General features: G+C 38.5%; 1 protein-coding gene across 1 annotated transcript; it reads left to right on the top strand.

The window, feature by feature from the left end:
* Positions 1 to 1,854: 1,854 nt before the first annotated feature.
* On the top strand, positions 1,855 to 18,238 carry trmt1l (tRNA methyltransferase 1-like). The gene is made up of 16 exons (XM_004569340.4): positions 1,855 to 1,943; positions 5,129 to 5,224; positions 5,371 to 5,433; positions 7,444 to 7,557; positions 7,770 to 7,834; positions 10,052 to 10,208; positions 11,664 to 11,784; positions 11,869 to 11,948; positions 12,243 to 12,495; positions 14,640 to 14,852; positions 14,934 to 15,124; positions 15,796 to 15,862; positions 16,742 to 16,905; positions 16,983 to 17,048; positions 17,469 to 17,595; positions 17,758 to 18,238. Exons 1-16 carry the CDS (start codon positions 1,883 to 1,885, stop codon positions 17,945 to 17,947), a joined length of 2,028 nt encoding a protein of 675 aa, XP_004569397.2. The 5' UTR covers positions 1,855 to 1,882; the 3' UTR covers positions 17,948 to 18,238.
* Positions 18,239 to 19,195: the final 957 nt, after the last annotated feature.

Raw genomic sequence — 19,195 nt, 5'->3', positions numbered from 1 at the left:
TAGACTGCCTCTGAAACTAATGTTTCTTGTTGTGTAGCTTGTGCACCTGCTATGCCAACACTGGCCACATCACCATTTCGACTACCATCAGGTAATTGTCCAGCCAGCCTAGCATGCATGCTGCAGATGTTTAGAAGTCCTTCGCTGTCCCCAAGTGTAACCTGTATTTCTTTCTGCATTATTGCATACAGCAGGGCATGCAGGATGTTCGGAACGTGCTGTTGAACGTTTATCCCTAACAACACTGCACCTAATGGCACTAAACCAAGCATTAGAAGGGCTCACTGGCCTGAAATGAGTCAACACTTTTCCATGCATGGTATCAGTCAGCATTTGCGGAAATGAACAGGATATTGAAATCCAACTCGAAGTACCAATCCAGACGCCGCTTTCTCGTGGAAGACCCTTCCCCTGATCAGTCTTGTCAAGGAGATCTACAGATAATTCCTTTGACTTCAGTTTGGTTTGTGCTCTGACTTGCACTGTTAACTTTGGGATTTTAAATAGACAGGTGTGTGCTTTTTCAAATCATGTCCAGTCAAGAGAATTTACCACAGATGGACTCCAACCAAACTGTAGAAACATCTGATAGATGATTACTGGAAACAGGATGTATCAAAGCTCGTTTTTTAGTGTAATGTTAAAGGCTGTGAATACTGTAAATATTATATTTTTGTTTTCAATAAATTTACAAGAATTTAAAGCGAATTTTTTTCCACTTTGCAATTATGGAGCATTGTGTACAGAATCTTTGAGGTGAAAAACAACATGACTCTATTTTGCAATAAGGCTGTAACATGAGAAAATGTGCAACAAGTGCAGTGCTGTAAATGCTTTCCAGATGCAATGTATTTTTGTCAGTAAATGACAGTGACAAAGTTTTCTCATGATAGTCTGTCCTGGTTTAGCAAAACTGTGCACCTACCCTTGTCTGCCGGAAGGATGATGATGATATTACTAAGCGGTATGAGTGCCGCCTTCTCCTTGATACTGATATGCTTACTTATATATTATATATACTTATATGCTTGGGTCTTTGCATTGCTAAGACAGGCCAAAACTTTAATCCACAATAACAGTCTGAATAGGGGAAGAAGCTGTTTGTGGAAGTGTGGGACCTGATTGACCTGAGGAGTCAGCCAGTGTGTAGCGGGTCAAACAGGTGGTGGGATGCAAGACAGGAGGAGCTGGCGATGGCCTGCAGGGGTGGCAGAGCGCAGCCAGTGATTTTTTGGGTAGTGTTAATTACGCTCTGCGCAGCCTTCCTGTTCTCAGTAGTGACCCTAATGCAAAAGCAATGTATAAGTCATTGCAGTCATTGTGTAAAAGCTTACATTCTTTGTGGAGTAATTACATGCTTATCACATGTTTGCTTAGGAAAATTAGGAATTGTCTCAAAACTGGTTTGCCATATGAATGGGTGGTTCATTCCTTTAGCCATTACATTAATCATTTCATTTTTTAACAGTCAGTTTAATAATAAAATTCCATGACAAAATATTGCAACAAAAACGGAAAACCTGTTTGGAGACATTATCTTATAATTAGGTATGTCATAATTACAAATATTCTGATATTGTAATTCTTTTTGTCAACATCATTGAAATGAACCAGTAAGAGTTCTTCTTCACTTTCTATAGGCTACTTGCATAATTTGACACTGAAGGTATCTGGTTATCCTCAGCACGTTGTCAGGTATTCTGAGTGTGGTATTATTTTATTTGCAACAGTAACTCATTTTAGATTATAAAATGTGTATTAATCACGCTTCTGTCGTGAATGCGATGCGCTTCCGTAAAATGTCAAATTGCGTTTAAAACAACGCGCCCTACGTAAAGAACGTAGAATAGAACATTTCCTGTGTGTGCTGCTGTAGTTCGTAATGGCGGAGCTTAAAGAGGCGGACGCTGCTCAGCTACACCAGGAGGACGTCGATAACAAACGTGGGTAAACTGTAGCGCCTGCATGTTTGGTCGCTAAATTTGCAAACATACAATGCAGCATAAATCATACTACAGGCATTATTAATGCTACGCAGCCTATTTAACGGGAGTTTGAGTTTATAACTGCGGAACTAAACGAGGGCCTCAGCATGGAGCTCCGCCATAGGACCTAATAGTCAACAACATCAACGACAAAAAGGGAGGCGGTAATAGTACTCCGCTATCGCTTCCTGTTTCATGAGATAGCGCAGCTGGCTTTGAACATCTGCTGATTTTAATGTGGTTTGAGTTGCGTTTTCAGTTAACCTGGTCTCATCACGGAGCTGCACTACAGGACCGCAGAGCCGCTCACTTCATACCGCTTAAACTGTTCATTTATTTTAACCGGTGTTCCAGCTTAACTGGTTTTGGTTTTCATTGGTGATGTTTGTGAACATTTCATCTGTGGACCCAAATTCAGGGCCCTATTCTAGGAAGCATGTCCAGCAAACCTTAGCTTAAAAATAAAATATGAGTTGGTCAACTTTATGATCGGCAACTCCGGGTTGCTCCAGAACAGCTGATCAGAGTAAGTTCAGTCAACTAACTCTGAGTAAGTTCATCCTGAGTTAGATCCAAAATGTATCATTTTAATTTAATATCCATACTCATCATTTAGCCAGCTTGAACTTTCATTAGATGAATTTGAATCCTAATTCTACGTTTGATTTTAGATCTAATGATTCAGCTGAAACCTGAAAGGTCAAAAGGCAAGAGAGAGAAAGTGAAGATGAAATGCAGAGAGACTGATCAGACACAGTTTACTGATGGACCCAGATAGCAAAGAGTCCAGATGCATTCATCCACAGTTTAGTTTAACCTTCAGTAAAAACAGTTTCTGCTATAACTCCAGTAACGATAAAGAATTCCATTATTTCTACCTTTTATTGGATAAAAATGCTTAAAGACAGAAAAACTTTGCTTTAATGTTGCCAGTGTAAGCATTCGTCATTTGGTCAAATATTAACCTGATAGATGTTGGCTTCCTGAGATTCACTGTTTCACATTTAACAAAAAAAAAGCAGGGCAGCATTTTACGAAGGAGTGTTAGGGTCATATTAAGAAAAAAATATTATTTCAGACTATTTTCAGACTTGTAATTCTATTTTGAGATAAAAGTCAAAATTTTGTTTTTTTTGGAAAACATCAAAAAGATGATTAGATTACAGCTGCTTTACCCTCGACCCTCAGAGGGTATCGCAATTGTGGCAGTTTGTCCTGAAACAACAAGAGTAATCTCCACATTTCGACTGTAACTCTTTTCAAGGAAAGGAAAGGTGGCTAGGAGAATTGCTAAGAACTTGGGTAAAGACAAGAGCCTTGTGTTGTTAATTATAATGACCTTACACTATTGTCCTTAAAAATGTAATGCTGGGTGTCACATTGTTAAGGACAGATGGATTAAAACTACAATGGGCAGAAGATGGACTACAAGATGCACATTTGCCAACACGTGTTCTCATATCAGTGATTTATGGAAGTCATATAAATGAGGTCAGCCTGTGGACAAATATCCCTTTGTTCCAAAGGTTGGAATTTTAAAGATAGAGGAACTTTTAGGGCCATATTTACAAATGTCTAAGCTGCCTTTTGAAGTTGAAAAGCTCATGGCTTTAAAGAGTCCCAGTGTTAGTTTTGTGATTGAAAGTTGTGAACAGGAGGAGTTTTGTGGCTGAAATATGGAGTTTCACTTTCAGGAGGAGAATATTTAAACCAGTTACGTTATCAGGCGAGTGAGTCATCTGCACTTCAAGTGGATGGCTCAAGTTGTTATTGCAGTGCCAAAACATCGGCTCTGTCCTGAAATTTCGCTCAGTCCTCACACTGAGCCCCACAATAACACTGTCTTTGTTGTGCTGTGAGCACATAGTGAGTGACTTGTTTTTGCTGACTCTGTAACAAATTAAGTTTTACTATATAACTGCCTACAAGATGCCAAAGATCAGTAAACACAAAATGTTCTTACCCTTAATGAAAACAAGGCTTCAGAATAATACCCCTATGGATGAGTTCACTTTGCCCACTTCCTTCTTATTGTTCTTCTACTGTTAGAAATCTTTAATGTTTCTAAATATTTATTTTAAATTATGCAAGCAGTTGACTAGTTTTCGCCATTACATGAAATTACCAAAGCAAAATCCTGTCGTCCCCCAAAACACATTGAAAAACGTATTCATGCCGTCATCACCTCTAGATTGCATTATTGCAGTTCTCTGTATTTGGGTCTTGACAAGTCTCTACATAGTGGTTTGGATCCACCCATTTATGGCTACAAGAAGTGCAAGAAGACTTAATTGTGGACCACATGGCATTAAACCATGAAACAAAAATGGAAATGACTAAAATGATAAGCTTGGCAGTGGATGGAACAACAACACTTGAAGGACAAACTGTATACCTACATTTATACCTGGAAAAAGGATAACATTGGAGAAGGGTCTCAAGATTCACAAAGGCCTAACCCAAGTGTCTGAGAGGATTAGCGAGGGCCTCGTGTTGATCACTTGTTCCTTAAACGTGCATCACAGATAAAGCCAGATGAAGCACAAATGGGTAAAACATAAAGAAACTCTGTCTGGAAACATGATGTGATGTTATTCTTGTTCTTGTTAATGTTGTTTTTAAGTTAAGCTTTTCTTTCTCTTCAAAGAAGTCTGTTAGTAACTTTTCTAAAAAGTGTATTCTGCTGACATTTATCTGAAATGCTTATGCCTGACATACTTAACAGTTGTGTGTGGTAGAGAAAAATCCAAATGTTCTTTTAATGAGCTGTTTTTTTTCTTTAAGTGCATTCAAATTTAAGTGGGGAGTAAACTTCAGTGGCAACTCCTTAACTTTATTGTTCTCAGGTTTTGTGAAACGATGTCAAATATTTTTTATTTTTATTGAAATAAAATCATAAAATCGAATTTCCATCATTTTCCTCTGACCTGTAGTGATTAATTTGGTATTAGTTGTCTAGTTTTGGAGAAGTTGGTCATAGAGGTAAATATAATAATACTACTACTACTACCAATGATGATGATGATGATAATAATAATAATAATAATAATAATAATAATAATAATAATTAAAACTTTGAGCCATTGAACTCCTTTAAAATAGTTAAGGAAGTATTTTTCTTTTCTCTCTCTTCATTTCTGAAGGTGGGGATGGGGGCGATGGACCATTTGTTGCTGAGGAGACACTGAAGAGTGAAAGTGCCACAGATGATGATGCCAAACCCTCCATCACAACCGCTGGTAATTAAATACAACTCGATTTTTGTTAGGATTTGCATAACAGCTGCATTCCTGTACTCATCAGAATTAAATCAGGTAGCAATAATGACTAAACTTTAACTGGTCTTTGTAATAATATAACAAGTGTTCTGTTTTTCTCCAAATAGAGAGACACCTCTCCATTCAAACTAAACTGGAGGGCCTTGAGATGCTGGTTGACCTCAGTGGTGGTAAATTCATTTCTTTAGTTTTTATTAGACAGTCAGTGACAGACGGGCAGATTTAAAGACTTGTTGATTTGTTATTGAACAATTACATATTAGAACAAAATTTATACCCCCCCCTCCCCCCGTGAGATTTTCAACATAGCATTTCTAAACATAGTAGTTTTCCTTACAAAACTTCCTTAGAAAGTTTTCCTTAGAATTAATTATTATTATAGTACACAGTAAATACTTTAAGAAAAAACAATAATAAAAAACGATGGATATACAAAGTTATCACAGATATTCCAAGTGTCAAGAACTGGAGGGAAAAGTAATGAAGAAATTCAAAGAGAGGCACACAGTAAAGAACAGGCAAGTGAAAAATAAAAAAATGAATAGTGACAGATGTGTATAAAGACTCCAGTAAAACTACCAAGACACTAGTGAATAACCAATAATAGCCAAGCCGGGAACTATAGTGAGGAGACTCACAACAACTATGCACAGGAAGGGACCATTATGTTGCAGGTCGGGAAAAACTTTACTTCTGCAGAAGAGATGCCTTCAAGCCAGCCTGAAGTATGTTAAGGATAACCTAGAGACAGATTATACGGATATGTCCTTTGGTCAGATGAGATGAAAGAGCTCTAGACTCTTTGGTTATAGAGAATGCTGACACTCAGAGAATACTGTCGTCAAATAGAAACACTGTGGTGGGAGTATTATGAAATATTATCGTTTTAAAAAAGAACAGCTTTTCATTGTCCTATGTTAGCTTATTGATTATGTAATTATTTAGCTAATACCAATAAAGTAGCTAAATGACACAATAACAATCCCTCACCTTCAGTGTGTATTTGACAATCATTTCTTAAGGAATCCATTTCATACTTGTTAATCACTCTTTGTTTTTATAGTGCAGGGTGATACATTTTAGTGAACTTTAAGGGACAACGATAGGCATTTAAATTGACAGATATTGAACTGAAAATACAAACAGCTGTACAAATGTGCAACAATTCTTGTTAAGTTTAAAAAGGCAAAAACACTTCTGTAGAGTGCATCTCAATGATCTCATGATCCCTTGTAAACAAGTACCTGGGGAAAGTGGGAAGGAAACATTCTCTTATAACAGGAAGAGACCTCTCGCAGAACCAGGCTCAGGCACATCCTGGTCAGAGGGTAAAATGAAAAAAATAAGAATATAGGGAGACCAGTAAAGATGGGACAAAACACAAACTACAGGAGAGACAAACAAAACAGCAAGTAACAAATACCATTACTTCTAGATCCCGACCGATAGAGGATTTTTAGAGTTATACTGATATTTGGTCATTTCAAAAATCCAATATTGTGATATGTTAGCTGTGTTTCTTTTTCTTTCAGACACATGATATACAAACAGATTTCCCTAACATTAGTTATGTGGAGCTATTTATTTAATCATTTACACTTTGCTCAATTCTGCTGGTGTTAGCTCATCGTGTGTTGCCAACTGGGAATATACAGAGTGGCATTTCCTGGGAAAAACAGCAACACATGGTTGAAGGGTGTTTAATTTTAAAATGTTCATTTATTGGCCATATTAAATATTGATACTAATAGGGCTTGCAAATAGTTAATATCAGCCGATAGTATTGGTTTGAGGTTAAATTACACATCAAAGCACACTGATAGTAAATGCACAAGGTTGAAATTAGTATGTGTTTAAGAGGTTAGTTGACAATGAATCAGTAATTATTGATACTCTAATAATTACTTCAGTAATTTTTTTGAGTCCTGTCAAATGTGATCAGATGTGTCAGATTTTACATGATTGAAAATTTTCACAGTTTCAGACGTTGTATCAGGATGTATCAGCTTTTACCATTCAGACATTTATGGACAAAGCAAATATTGATTCAGTCCTGTATTTTATTTTATTTTTTACATTTGAAATACAGTTATGTAATAGGTCACACACCAACCAATTTATTTTAATCAATAAAGCAGTTGATTAGTGTTGTGCTGATTTTTGCCTTTTTCGCTCAAAAGCTGGGCGGAAATCGTGTCCTCTGTGTCCTGAGGAGAAATTTAAGGCCTGTTACAGCCACAAACTCCGCCGACACCTGCAGAACCTCCATTGGAAAGTGTATGCAGAGTTTGAAGGTAGGAACAATACAAATCGACACACATACAACAATAACCAGCAGTCATCTGGTTTCAACTCAAATCTGCAGCAGCAAGGAGTTGTTTCTTCTGTGTGACTGATGCTGGATCATATTTTGTGTTTAAATTTGTCCTGGATAAGGGTGTGGTCACTGTTTGTACTCCAGGGATCTTCTTCTGTATCAAAATGTGAAAACTGTTTCTTTGAACAGGCTACAGGATGTGCATCTGTCACCTGCCCTGCAGAAATGTTAAGCCCAGCCTCAGCGGAGATCATGTGAGACACAAAACACATACACACATCATTTAGGTTTTTGTAAACAATAAAATGCTAATAAGATAAACATAAATACAGGTAACAATTAACAAGTTTTAAGACTTCCTGAGTGTGCAGGGCTAAAGTGCTGAAATGAAAAAAATAAATGGATCTTTAACGTTACAGTGTGTAAGAGTAGATTGCACATTGCCGTCTGCCTCTGTGCTGTGTGTCAGCAAAGCTTTGTCCAGGCGTTGGTAGGATTTTTGTTCTATGAGACACATTTTCTATCTGCTGGTGATGCATGCGATGCAGGGGACTCCTGTTCTTGCTGCTCTTTCTGCTGCCTGAGGTCCTCATTAAGCACATGAGCAATTGTGGGCATCTTCTTGTTGTACTTACAGATTTTTGCTGTTTCATCTTCAATAGTGGTTCTGACGCTCACTAGTCCTCGGCCTCCTTCCTTATGCTTAACGTATTTAGTTCAATGAAATTTTATTCATACAGTGGTTGTTGAAAACCCCAACAATCAAATGACCACCAAACTCTTGGTGATAGTGAGAAGGAAAAACTTTTAAACTTTTTTAAAAGGAAAAGTTTTAACAGCAAGAAACCTCCAGCAGACCTAGACTCAGGGAGGGGCGGCCAGCTGCTGCTACCGGTTGGCGCTAATGGGAGAGGGGACAGGACAAAAGACACTCTGTGGAAGAGAGCCAGAGATGAATAATAATTAAATGCAGAGTGGTGTATAACCACACAGTGAGCAAAAAAGGTGAGTGAAAGAAGAAATACTCATCATGGGGATCCCCCAGCAGCCTTCGCCTGTTGCAGCACAGCTAAGGGAAGATTCGGGGTCACCTGATCCAGCCCTAACTATATGCTTTATCAAAAAGGAAAGTTTGAAGCCTAATCGTAAAAGTAGAGAGGATGTCTGGCTTCCAAATCCAAACTAGGAGCTGAGAGCAAACTGCTCTGTTGGGATGATATGATACTATAACAAACAGTAATTTTGGGTTATGTACCCTATTTTTCAGACCATAAGGCGGGTTTATATTTGTATCTGTTTTTGATTCATCGACACTGTTGATGAATGGGTCTGTTTTCATACATAAGGCGCATTAAGCGAAACAAAACAGTCAGATAAGTCAAACTTTATTAAACTCATTCTTCTTGCTTCCTCCACTTCTGTACCATTGATTCATTAATGCTGAATTCTCTGGCAGCTGCTCTATTCCCATGTTGTTGCAGTATATTAATGACTAACCTCGTATTGTGGATGGATTATCTCATTTGTTCTCCTGACTGAACTTTGGTCCGTTTACAGCATCCTGCCATGCGATTGCATTTGTCCCTAACCATCAGGAACCCTCACGTTAACTTTTATTGAGTGGAAAAAAGTTAGCGATCATCCTCCAGCTTCACTGTTTATGTTATGCTAACATAGATGTGTCGCTAGCAATCATGTAGCAAATCAATATATACCAGCTAGTCCAACTTCAGTAACCCTACAAACGTCACTGCTGTTTAGTTTTCTGTCTTCATTTATGTTGGAAGTGATGGCAGAGCTGTACGTTTTAATACTTTCAGAAATCTCTCAGTCAGAACATGGCTATATCATGTTTAGGTGGAAGCTAGCGAGTGGGTGAAAAATCCACTTCAAACCATATGGGGTCATTTTTGACCCCTGAGGACCACAGGTGTGATTATGTGCTGCCATTTAAAAATTTTAATGATTCAAAAAAACATTCTCACTAAAGTTTAACATACAGCACTCTGTGGTTAGTCAGATAGTCAAAATAATCTAAACATTTAAATATTTTATTGTTTCGTTTTATTTTCGCTCAAAAACAGATACAAATATAAATAAATACAAATACTTTATGTAAACAAGGTCTGGTGGCCCTAAATTGCAAAATGAAAGGTAAATTTTGTGTTAATATGTTAATCTTAAGTAAAACTAAGGTGAACACTGAATTGATTGACAATTTTCCTTGTACTTGAAAAAACACTCAAATGACATCGGGTCGTTTTTGACCCCTGAGGACCACAGGTGTATGGAAATCAGGAGGACAAGGGTTAAGTGCGCCTCATGGTGCGGAAAATACGGAATGTGGCAATACAGGACACTACAGCAACATTAAATTCATATTATCAGCATATTGCATATTCCTTTTTCTTGTGAGAGAATGATCTGGGCTTATATTTTATCACTTTGTTGTTTGTATTCTTTCCCTGTAGGCATCTGGGAGACACGTCGCTCACTACCACTGCGTAGTGTGCTCTGTTACCATTGCCAGGAAGACGGACATGATTAGCCACTTGAAACGCCACGTAAACAAAGGGGAGACTGAGGCTAGCTACTCCGGGACCTCAGATGTCCTGTTTGAAGAGCCAAGTAAGAAACACTGAGCTAAGCTGACGTTTACAGTTGCAGTATTGATAAAAATCATAAAAGTTCCCTCAGAGGTGAAGTGAAGTTTATATTATGACTTCCAGAAAATCTCCCAAATGAAAGGTGTTTTATGGCAGGTCTGGACCCAGGGCCACTTGAAGAAGTTGACCATGAGCTGTCATGTTTACTTGTAGTAGTAATAATAATAATAATAATAATAACTTTATTTATAAAGCGCTTTCAGACAAAGTGCTGTACAGCTATTTGAAAATAAAGAGATAAATTAAATAAGAGTATAATAATAATAATAAATAAGAGAACAAAGCAGAATGCACTTTGGGAAGACGGTGATCTATCAGAGGCAGGCCCTGCATCATAACCATGTTCTCTGGTGACTGTGGCCTCTCTCAGCAAAACCATGTCTCCTGCCATATCACAAAAAATGCTTCAATAAAGATCTCAGCAACATGAAGATTGTGTCTTGGCCTTGAGATTTCCAAGATCTCCATCCAATCAAACATCTGGGGGGAGGTGTTGGAAAAAAAATGGCTGTTCGTTGTAGCATGAGTGAAATGGACACAATTTTAACATTTTAGAAACAATCAGAGATGGACCAGGAGTACCATTCAAAAATAAACACAACTAATGTCTCAGATTATGATTGTTTGTGATTTGTGACACAAATATAATTCTATATTGGCACAATCATCTCGATGCTGCAGAGAGCTTACTTCGGTCTAGATAGTAAAAGTTTCATCTTTGATTTCTCCAGTGCAATCCTGCTCCCACTCCAAGAAAGAAAATCTCAGTAAACATGTCCACCGTCTCATGGATTGCTGACTACTTGAGCATTACTCTTTGAACACATCAGACTTTGTCCAACTCGCAGTGTGAATAAGATCAGAGAAGCAGCGATTGCTACACAGCTTTTGTCTGTCTTGGCGTAGAATGTTGATGTGGTAGAGGAATATGAGTTCCTAGGTATCCACACTCTGAACATTGCTGGAGATTTTCTATCAGTTGTGGTGAGCACCGTGTACTTTGCTGTGGTCTGCTGGGGAAGCAGCATCACAACTGCCAACTGAATAGACTGTTTAAGACAGCTGGGCCTATGATTGGCTACAAAACTGGACAAACTGTGGTGGGGACTGTGATGGACCGAGTTGAAAAAAAGCAGGAGTCGTCACAGGAATTATTAGAAAAATAGGGTTTTCATTTATTTAACCCCCAAAAATTATATTTACAAAAGTCATAAATGTTGAGCTCATAAAAAATGTCAAAGAAACACAAATGAACTCAGGTTTTGGATCATAGCAAGTAAGAAGTAAAGAAACAAATGGTTAGTCAAAAATCAAAATGAACTGGTATGAATGCATAAGGTCCTGTTTTTGTTCTGCAAAATCACAAGGTATTAGTGATAAAGAACTGATCTCTCCGTCTGCTTTATTGTGCAAACAGGTCCGTCAGGTCAAGCCTACGAAATCATGAAAGAACTCGGAACAAATGTTCAGCTCCTCCCAAACCACACCACTCCGCAGAAGAGTGACACCTACTTCAATCGCAAGATGAAGCCCAACAGGTGGAGATGAGCTCTTGTTAAAATATGTCCAGTATGTCTCTGATGTTGAGAAATTAAAGTGGAATTTGTGGGGTTTTGTTTCAGGCAGCTGGTGTTTTGTTCGCTGGCTGTTTTGGCCGAGGAGAGAAACCCTGTTGAGTGTCTGGATGCTTTTGGAGCCACAGGTGAGTATGAAATGTACAGAACTCCACGGAAGAGTTTCATTTTAGTCAGGAGTTCAAACCAAAACCTTAAAAAACAAACAAACTATAAAATAACAGAAGTTTTAGCATAATCTTGTTTATTTTTCCTATAAAAATTCTATTCATTAAGCTTAGTTTAGTTCAAATCAGTTATTAAGAGGCTGGAAGGCTGTTTGTTCTTTGCAGTGACACAGAAAGTAAATTTACATCATGTCTCAGCAGTATTAGCTAATCAGCAATGAAATTCCACAACATTTCTTCTTTGCCACCTTTCAGGCATCATGGGCCTCCAGTGGGCGAAGCATCTTCTTAATGCTGTGAGAGTTACTATAACAGATATCAGTGAGACATGTGTCAAAATGATCAAAGAGAACTGCAAGCTAAACAACATCCGAGTGGACGGAGGCATGCGAGTTCCCCGGGGGTCTGACGGGCCCAGCGATGAGGTCGAAGGAGTGCCCATTGCTACTGTTGAGGTCGTCAAAATGGATGCTAATGTCATCATGCACCTGCGACCTTTTGACTACATGTAAGTGTGCAGGGTATCTTTTACATGGCAAGTTAGTAACGCTGAGTCATAAAAGTTAACCTCAGTTACTCAGTTACTGTAACTGAAGCAGAGGTGGGACCAAGTCATTGTTTTGCAAGTCTCAAGTAAGTCTCAAGTCTTTATCCTCAAGTCTCAAGTCAAGTCTCAAGTAATGTCAGGCAAGTCAGAGTCGAGTCTCAAGTCACTGGTGTAAAAGTCCGAGTCAAGTCACAAGTCTGAAATTTTGAATTTCAAGTTCTTTCGAGTCTTTAAAAAAAACAAAACGAAAAAGTATGTTGCAGTTATGCTAAATGTAAATATTAGACCATGTAATTTTAAAATCTGTGTTTTTCTCAACACATGACAAAATAGTGAACTTAGAAAATATACACAAATTGTGAAATTGCACCTCTTTAGAATGCAGCTCAATTAAACCTAGCTCCAAGAATAATTTTCACCGACAGTTCTGAGATAAGCTGCATGTTATTCTTGGATGCGGTTGTAGGACCAGCTTTAAAATCGCATGACAAAAATATCATACACATTAAAAAAAACTGCATCACCAACGTAGCCTGGACAACATTTGCTAGTTAGATGAAGTCAGCTATCTCATCGTAGCATATTTATATGCATATTTATAATCATACGGTTCTTGGAGTGAGTGCATACACTCATGAAGTTTAGTAACTTCAGGTCACTGCAACAAGCCCAGGTACAGTTTACCGACGGATGGGTGCAGGACCTTGAAATGCACCGTGTAGAACGAAAGACCATCGTACGTATCATAAGTTTACCAGTCTCACAAATCGTCATCATAAATACACATTCCTTAACCGTTTATTAATAGGACCTTTGAGCTCAACGGTAATTAATTAGTAGTGGAAATAATTTCTGGTACGCGTTACAGAAATGTAGCAGTGACAATAATATTGTATGCTGTAATCGTACTGGGCAATTAGTGATACAAAAAACCTGTTTTATCCTGTGAATAAAAGTATATGTTTTTGTCAATGTACCATAATAACAGAAGCGAAACGCAATATTGTGTCAGGACAATTCACTATTTATGCACAATAAATAAAGGAGCATAGCGCGACAATTTCTGTTCAGCGCCAGACTTGCTTGTAACCTATATCACCAATTATGTTATGAAAATGACGTATTAACTACTAAAAAACACTGACCTTCGTGTAAATGCTTGGAGCAGACTAACCTGTGAGCTGGAGTGTTCTGGGACGTTATATTTGATCTTTGAATGGCTGCAATCCAGGCCATCCGTCGCGTCTTTGTTACTTCGGAAACATGGCTCGAACAATTTCTCTTCAACGACGTAATCCGATAACAACCGATCTCTTTACCCGTCGGCTTCCCGTGGCTGTCATGCGACCGGCTATTGCAGTTAATAATACAACGGCTTCTTGACATTTTTGTTTCTTTTTATCGCTGTTTAACTGATTTCAATTGAAAGCCTGCGTGCTAGTACCGCTTGCCACGAGTTCCCAGAATCCTTTGCGGTTCTACCCGTGAATGACGTCACATTTTCAATCTCTATATAATATGCATGTTAAATTTTATATTTGGGGTGAAATATCAAGTCTTTTCAAGTAAACCGGTTCAAGTCCAATTCAAGTCCCAAGTCATTGGTGTAAAAGTCCAAGTCAAGTCACAAGTCTTACAACATTTTTTCAAGTCAAGTCTAAAGTCATAAAATTAATGACTCGAGTCTGACTCGAGTCCAAGTCATGTGACTCGAGTCCACACCTCTGAACTGAAGTGTTTATAGACTCAATCCCTAGTTTCAAGTTTCATTTAACATGACATTTATTTTGATCCAGTTAGTCAAAATGCGATCGTTCAGGTTGAGTCTAACTTGTGATGAACAACTACATAAGTTTTAAGTGTCTCTTAGTTTCTTAGTTGAATTGGAAACATTTATTTCTCATCTTGTCCAGTTTCAAAACAACAGGTTCCCTTTCAAAGTGGTTATGACCCTATTTCAATATAATCTTTGACTATAGCTTCATCTTTGTAGGGTTTTCATGTTATGAATCTAAATACAGTCTGTGTTATGGGTTTATGGGAGGTCCCAATTCTGTCAGAATGTCATTAAAAAATTTCTACTTTCTATTTCATGAATGTTTCAGTCACCTAGATCCATTCGGTACGGCAGTGAACTACTTGGATGCTGCCTTCAGAAACGTCCGAAACCTGGGCATCATCTCTGTGACATCCACAGACACGAGCTCCCTTTATGCCAAGTCACCCAACGTCACCCTGCGTCACTATGGCTGCCACATTGTACGTACCGAATACTACAAGGAGTTGGCAGCACGAATGGTCGTGGCGACTGTCGCCCGGTAGGCTGTTTTTATTTTAATGTGGGATGTGATGCAGAATTAAATCAGCTTTTTATACTGATTAACTTCCATCTGCTGCAGAGCGGCAGCACGCTGCAACAAGGGCATTGAGGTGCTGCTAGCGGTGGCATTAGAGCATTTTGTGCTGGTGGTTGTGAGAGTCCTCAGAGGTCCTGTGCAAGCTGATGAGTCAGCCAAGAAGTTACGAAAACTGATGCACTGCCAGTGGTGTGAGGAGAGAGTGTTCCTCAAACAGGGAAACATGGTGGATGGTGAGTGGCTGAAAATCATATACTGTAGAGGATTATTTACAAGCTTTTAAATCAGAATCAGAATCAGAATCAGAATGGGGTTTATTGCCAAATGTTGAGCAGGTTTACAACATTAGGAAATTGCTGCGGTGCTTCAGTGCAAACATGCTGTCATAAATAGCACTTAAATAGACATGGAAAAAAAAAAAAGTAGGGATAAGAATTAAAAGTGCTACGTGGAAGATATGTGCATGAGATATACATGAGATATATACATGAGAATAAGAATTAAGAGTGCTACGTTGAAGATATGTGCATGAGATATACATGAGATATATACATGAGAATAAGAATTAAGAGTGCTACGTTGAAAGATATATACATGAGTGCAGGTGGTGATCAGTGCCAAACATAGAATGATGCAGTGACACAGCGTAGGGTCATGTGTTAGTGGCGGGTACAGTCATATGGTTATTGTTCATGTGTCCAACAGCAGAGGGGAAGAAACTGTTCTTATGGCGAGAGGTTCTGGTGCGAATGGACCGGAGCCTCGTCATGAAGCATTAAAGCATTGAAGCATTAAAGCAATTTAAGAATCTGTCACATATTTGGTGAGCTGTAGCAAATAATTTTAATTTTAATAAGATGCTGAAGTTACCTCATCATCGTGTTCTAATGCCTGTTTGTTTCAGACACATTACCCTGCAACTGTCATGGAAGTCTGCCTGGAAAAACAGCAGTGCAGCTGGGACCTCTATGGTAAACTGCACATAGCAACACCAGTCACAGACTGCTGCGTTCTCATGTAGCTGTAATAGTTTGGTGTTAACATCCATTCTCCTCCACTTATCCTTGTGCTAACATTTAATTTAAAACATTTTTGTGGCAATTAAATTATTTAATGGCCAGTGAAAGAAATGCTTTACCAAAATCCTGATACTTTAAACCATTTTTGTTATTGAAGGATGCATCTAACACCCACAAAAACTGGGTGCATAATTTAATGATAAAAACAAGCTTGTAAAGAGTCCAGAAAGAGATAAAAGCATGATATCACCACAAGAACCAACAATCAAGAACTATTTTAAAACTGTGTGGCTCATCCTGGCCCTAGTTCTCTATTCCTCTAATGCCTTCCTTAATTAGACTAAATAACCCATCTAAAGTCTAAATATGCAAGGTATTCCCTGAAAAAGATATCATCTGGATGGGAGAATGTGCTGCTCGAAAACCTGTATGTTTTTCCAAACTGCGCTTGCACGTCTTTTCAGATGTGCGAGCTGCCAATTCCGTCTTCCTCTCTTCTTTAGTTTGAAGGATGCTTTGTTTACATTTTACATTCCTTATATTTAAAACTTTGTTAGTCAGTCCAATTACGTTTGAGCCTCTGAAAGTGGGGGGCTGTTTATGAAAAATCGCTGATATCACAACAACAGCTCCCTCAAAGTGTTTATTTGTAAGGTAGATCCTACAATAATACACACAGATGGTAATACAAAATGTAAATGGTGCTACAAAGTTAATACTTTTGTTAAAGACTTTCATTTAAAATCCTATGAAGTTGTGTACACAAGCAAAGAGTTAAAGTGTCATTGTCCAAATACTTACCAAGCTGTTTGTGTATGTGTGCATGTGCAGGTCTGGTCCTCTATTTAACACAGGCTTTCTGAGAAGGATGCTTTCTGCAGCTGTGAAGCACAGCATGGATGATATCCAGCCGCTTGTCAAAACCCTGATCTATGAGTCTGAGTGCAACACCCTCAAGTCTTTAGTCCACGGACCGTCTGCTCTCACCAACCAAGGTACCAATCTATCATCTGTAACATGGGTCTGATGTTGACATGGTTGAATCTTAAAAGGATCTTCTGTTCTTCTGCAGTGGAGTGCGGCGTTGTCATTAAGACCTTAAACACTGGAGAGGAGTCGGGTGCTGCTGATCAGTCTGGTGAGTCAAAGTTTTCTAAGCCTCCATTATTCACTCAGGCCTCCTACTTGGTGTGAAATATTTTCACACACATGGACAACTGAGTGAAAACCTGCAGCAGACAAGGGAAAGGAGTAAAGACTGTGTACACAGACGGCCATACTCTAAGCATGCATGTGTCCTCTAGAGGGCAGTGCAAGCCTTTCCTGCATTAAAGAGATTCATGATGAATAAATTAACTACTTGGTCTTAATTTTAACACTTTTTACAGGCATCATCTATTAAAAAAACTATTGTAGTTTTGTCCTAAAAATTTCCTTTACTGCATTATTTCAGACATATTCAGTATTCAGTATAACATATATGACGTTACATAAAAATGATTTTTGACTTCTTCATTTCCAGTTTTCTGTTGAGGTATAATTTTGAATTTTCCCATAGGAAAGAGGAAGATTGCAGATGAATCTGGGAACTTTGTGAAAAAGCTCAAGTCTGATGCCGCTCTGGATCACCCACCATTCTACTACAGCATCCATCGCCACAGCATTCGTGGCATGAATATGCCCAAGTGAGTGACCTTTACCAAACTCTCTCAAGAATTCAGGTATTTTCACATTTTGGTGACTTTGCAACAAATAGGAAACTAATGACCAAAGTACAAAAACAGGCCAAACACTAGTCAGGATCAGTTTGAGTGCACCTCGCTGTAAATACTTTGTTCTGTGCACAGGTTGAACAAGTTCCTTCAGTACCTGACAGAAGCTGGCTTCAGAGTGAGTCGGACTCACTTTGATCCAACGGGGGTTCGAACCGACGCCACGCTGCTGCAGTTTAAATCTGTCCTCGCCAAGTACAGCGTTCCTACATGCACCAACGCTAGCGCCACTCAGACCAGCGTGAGCATGGAGAAAACAGTGTGAGCAAATAAAAGGCTTCACTACTCCACACCTGAAGTGAAACTTTATTTCTTTGCTTCTTTACGCCTGAACTAAATTCTCAGTCAGTTTCAGTCAAAACATGTGGTTTTTCTGAATAAACCTTAATCAAACATAAACCAAGGAAAGATATTTTTCTATTTGTACACAAATTCAAGTGTTACAGATGGCTCATTTTATCTCTATTTATTTCTGCTGAAAATCTCTTTATTACCTTTTTGTTTCCCTTGTTTTATAAAAGCATCATAAAAATCTCGTCTCTTGCTGTCTTAGTAATTCTTTACTGGGCTCTAATTTCATTCTTTAAACTGTTCTGGGTTTTTTTTGTCCAGTGTGGAACAGGCGCACATGTTACCCAAAATGTACAATGAAGGGTCAGAGTCAATACTAAGCAGTGACATATGCAGAGAGACACCTAAGAACTACTATATTTAAAATGTAACCTGTAATAGGCATGAGATATACATTAGATATTTGTGTGGTCTGTAGCTCAGAAGGTAGACCAGGTCACATACTAATCAGAAGGTTGGTGGTTTGATGCCCGTCTGCTCAAGTCTGCATGACAAATATTCTTGGGCAATATACTAACCCAGGTAGTGTGTGAATGTTAGACAGAAAACACTTCCATAGAAAGAGCATAGGAAAAAAGTGCTTGTGTGAATGAGGCACGTTGTATAAAGTGCTTTGAGTGCTCAGAGTAAAAAGTCGCTGAATAAGAACCAGCCCGTTTAGCCATAGAACAGTGACACTGAAAATATTATCAGCCTAAAAAGTGATGAAAACAACCTTAGTGCATTCAGGGAAAAGAAAAACACATTAAAAGACTTCGTTTTCCAAATCTGTTGCTCTGTGGATAAGTTTGTTTGCGTTGGCTCTTTCCACTGGACATGCTAATATTGGGCTTGTCTGTTAGTCACCAGCAAAACGGTAACCGCAAACTCGAGAGCCATGGAAGTACTAAGAAACTGCAATTCCTCCCATGCATGGCTCCAAAAGTAACTACCGTAAGTCGCTGCAGATTTCAGCGTTAAAATGTCAACCTTTTCAACATTTAAAATCCGGTTTACAGTGTCATACAGAAAAGGGTTTCGGTCTCTGTGGGTAGTTTCTTCCTAGCTACTGTGTGTGAAAAGCATCTTGGATGAGAAGTCAAATGTCAAGTTCAATTGCCTGCTTTTCAATCACTCGAGACTAGCATTGCTTATGTGAGTGATTTATTTGTTTCTTTGATCA

This window comes from Maylandia zebra, linkage group LG17 (genome assembly GCF_041146795.1).
Source record: "Maylandia zebra isolate NMK-2024a linkage group LG17, Mzebra_GT3a, whole genome shotgun sequence".
NCBI lineage: Eukaryota > Metazoa > Chordata > Actinopteri > Cichliformes > Cichlidae > Maylandia > Maylandia zebra.
The sequence above is the reverse complement of the archived record's forward strand: the minus strand, read 5'-3'. Positions and strand labels throughout refer to the sequence as shown.

Excerpts from the sequence above, each read along its gene's own strand:
- trmt1l (XM_004569340.4), top strand. The coding sequence starts at position 1,883 with ATGGCGGAGCTTAAAGAGGCGGACGCTGCTCAGCTACACCAGGAGGAC. Across the intron at positions 5,434-7,443 it reads GCTGGTTGACCTCAGTGGTG|CTGGGCGGAAATCGTGTCCT; the intron begins GTAAATTCATTT and ends TTCGCTCAAAAG. Across the intron at positions 14,853-14,933 it reads GTCGTGGCGACTGTCGCCCG|AGCGGCAGCACGCTGCAACA; the intron begins GTAGGCTGTTTT and ends CATCTGCTGCAG.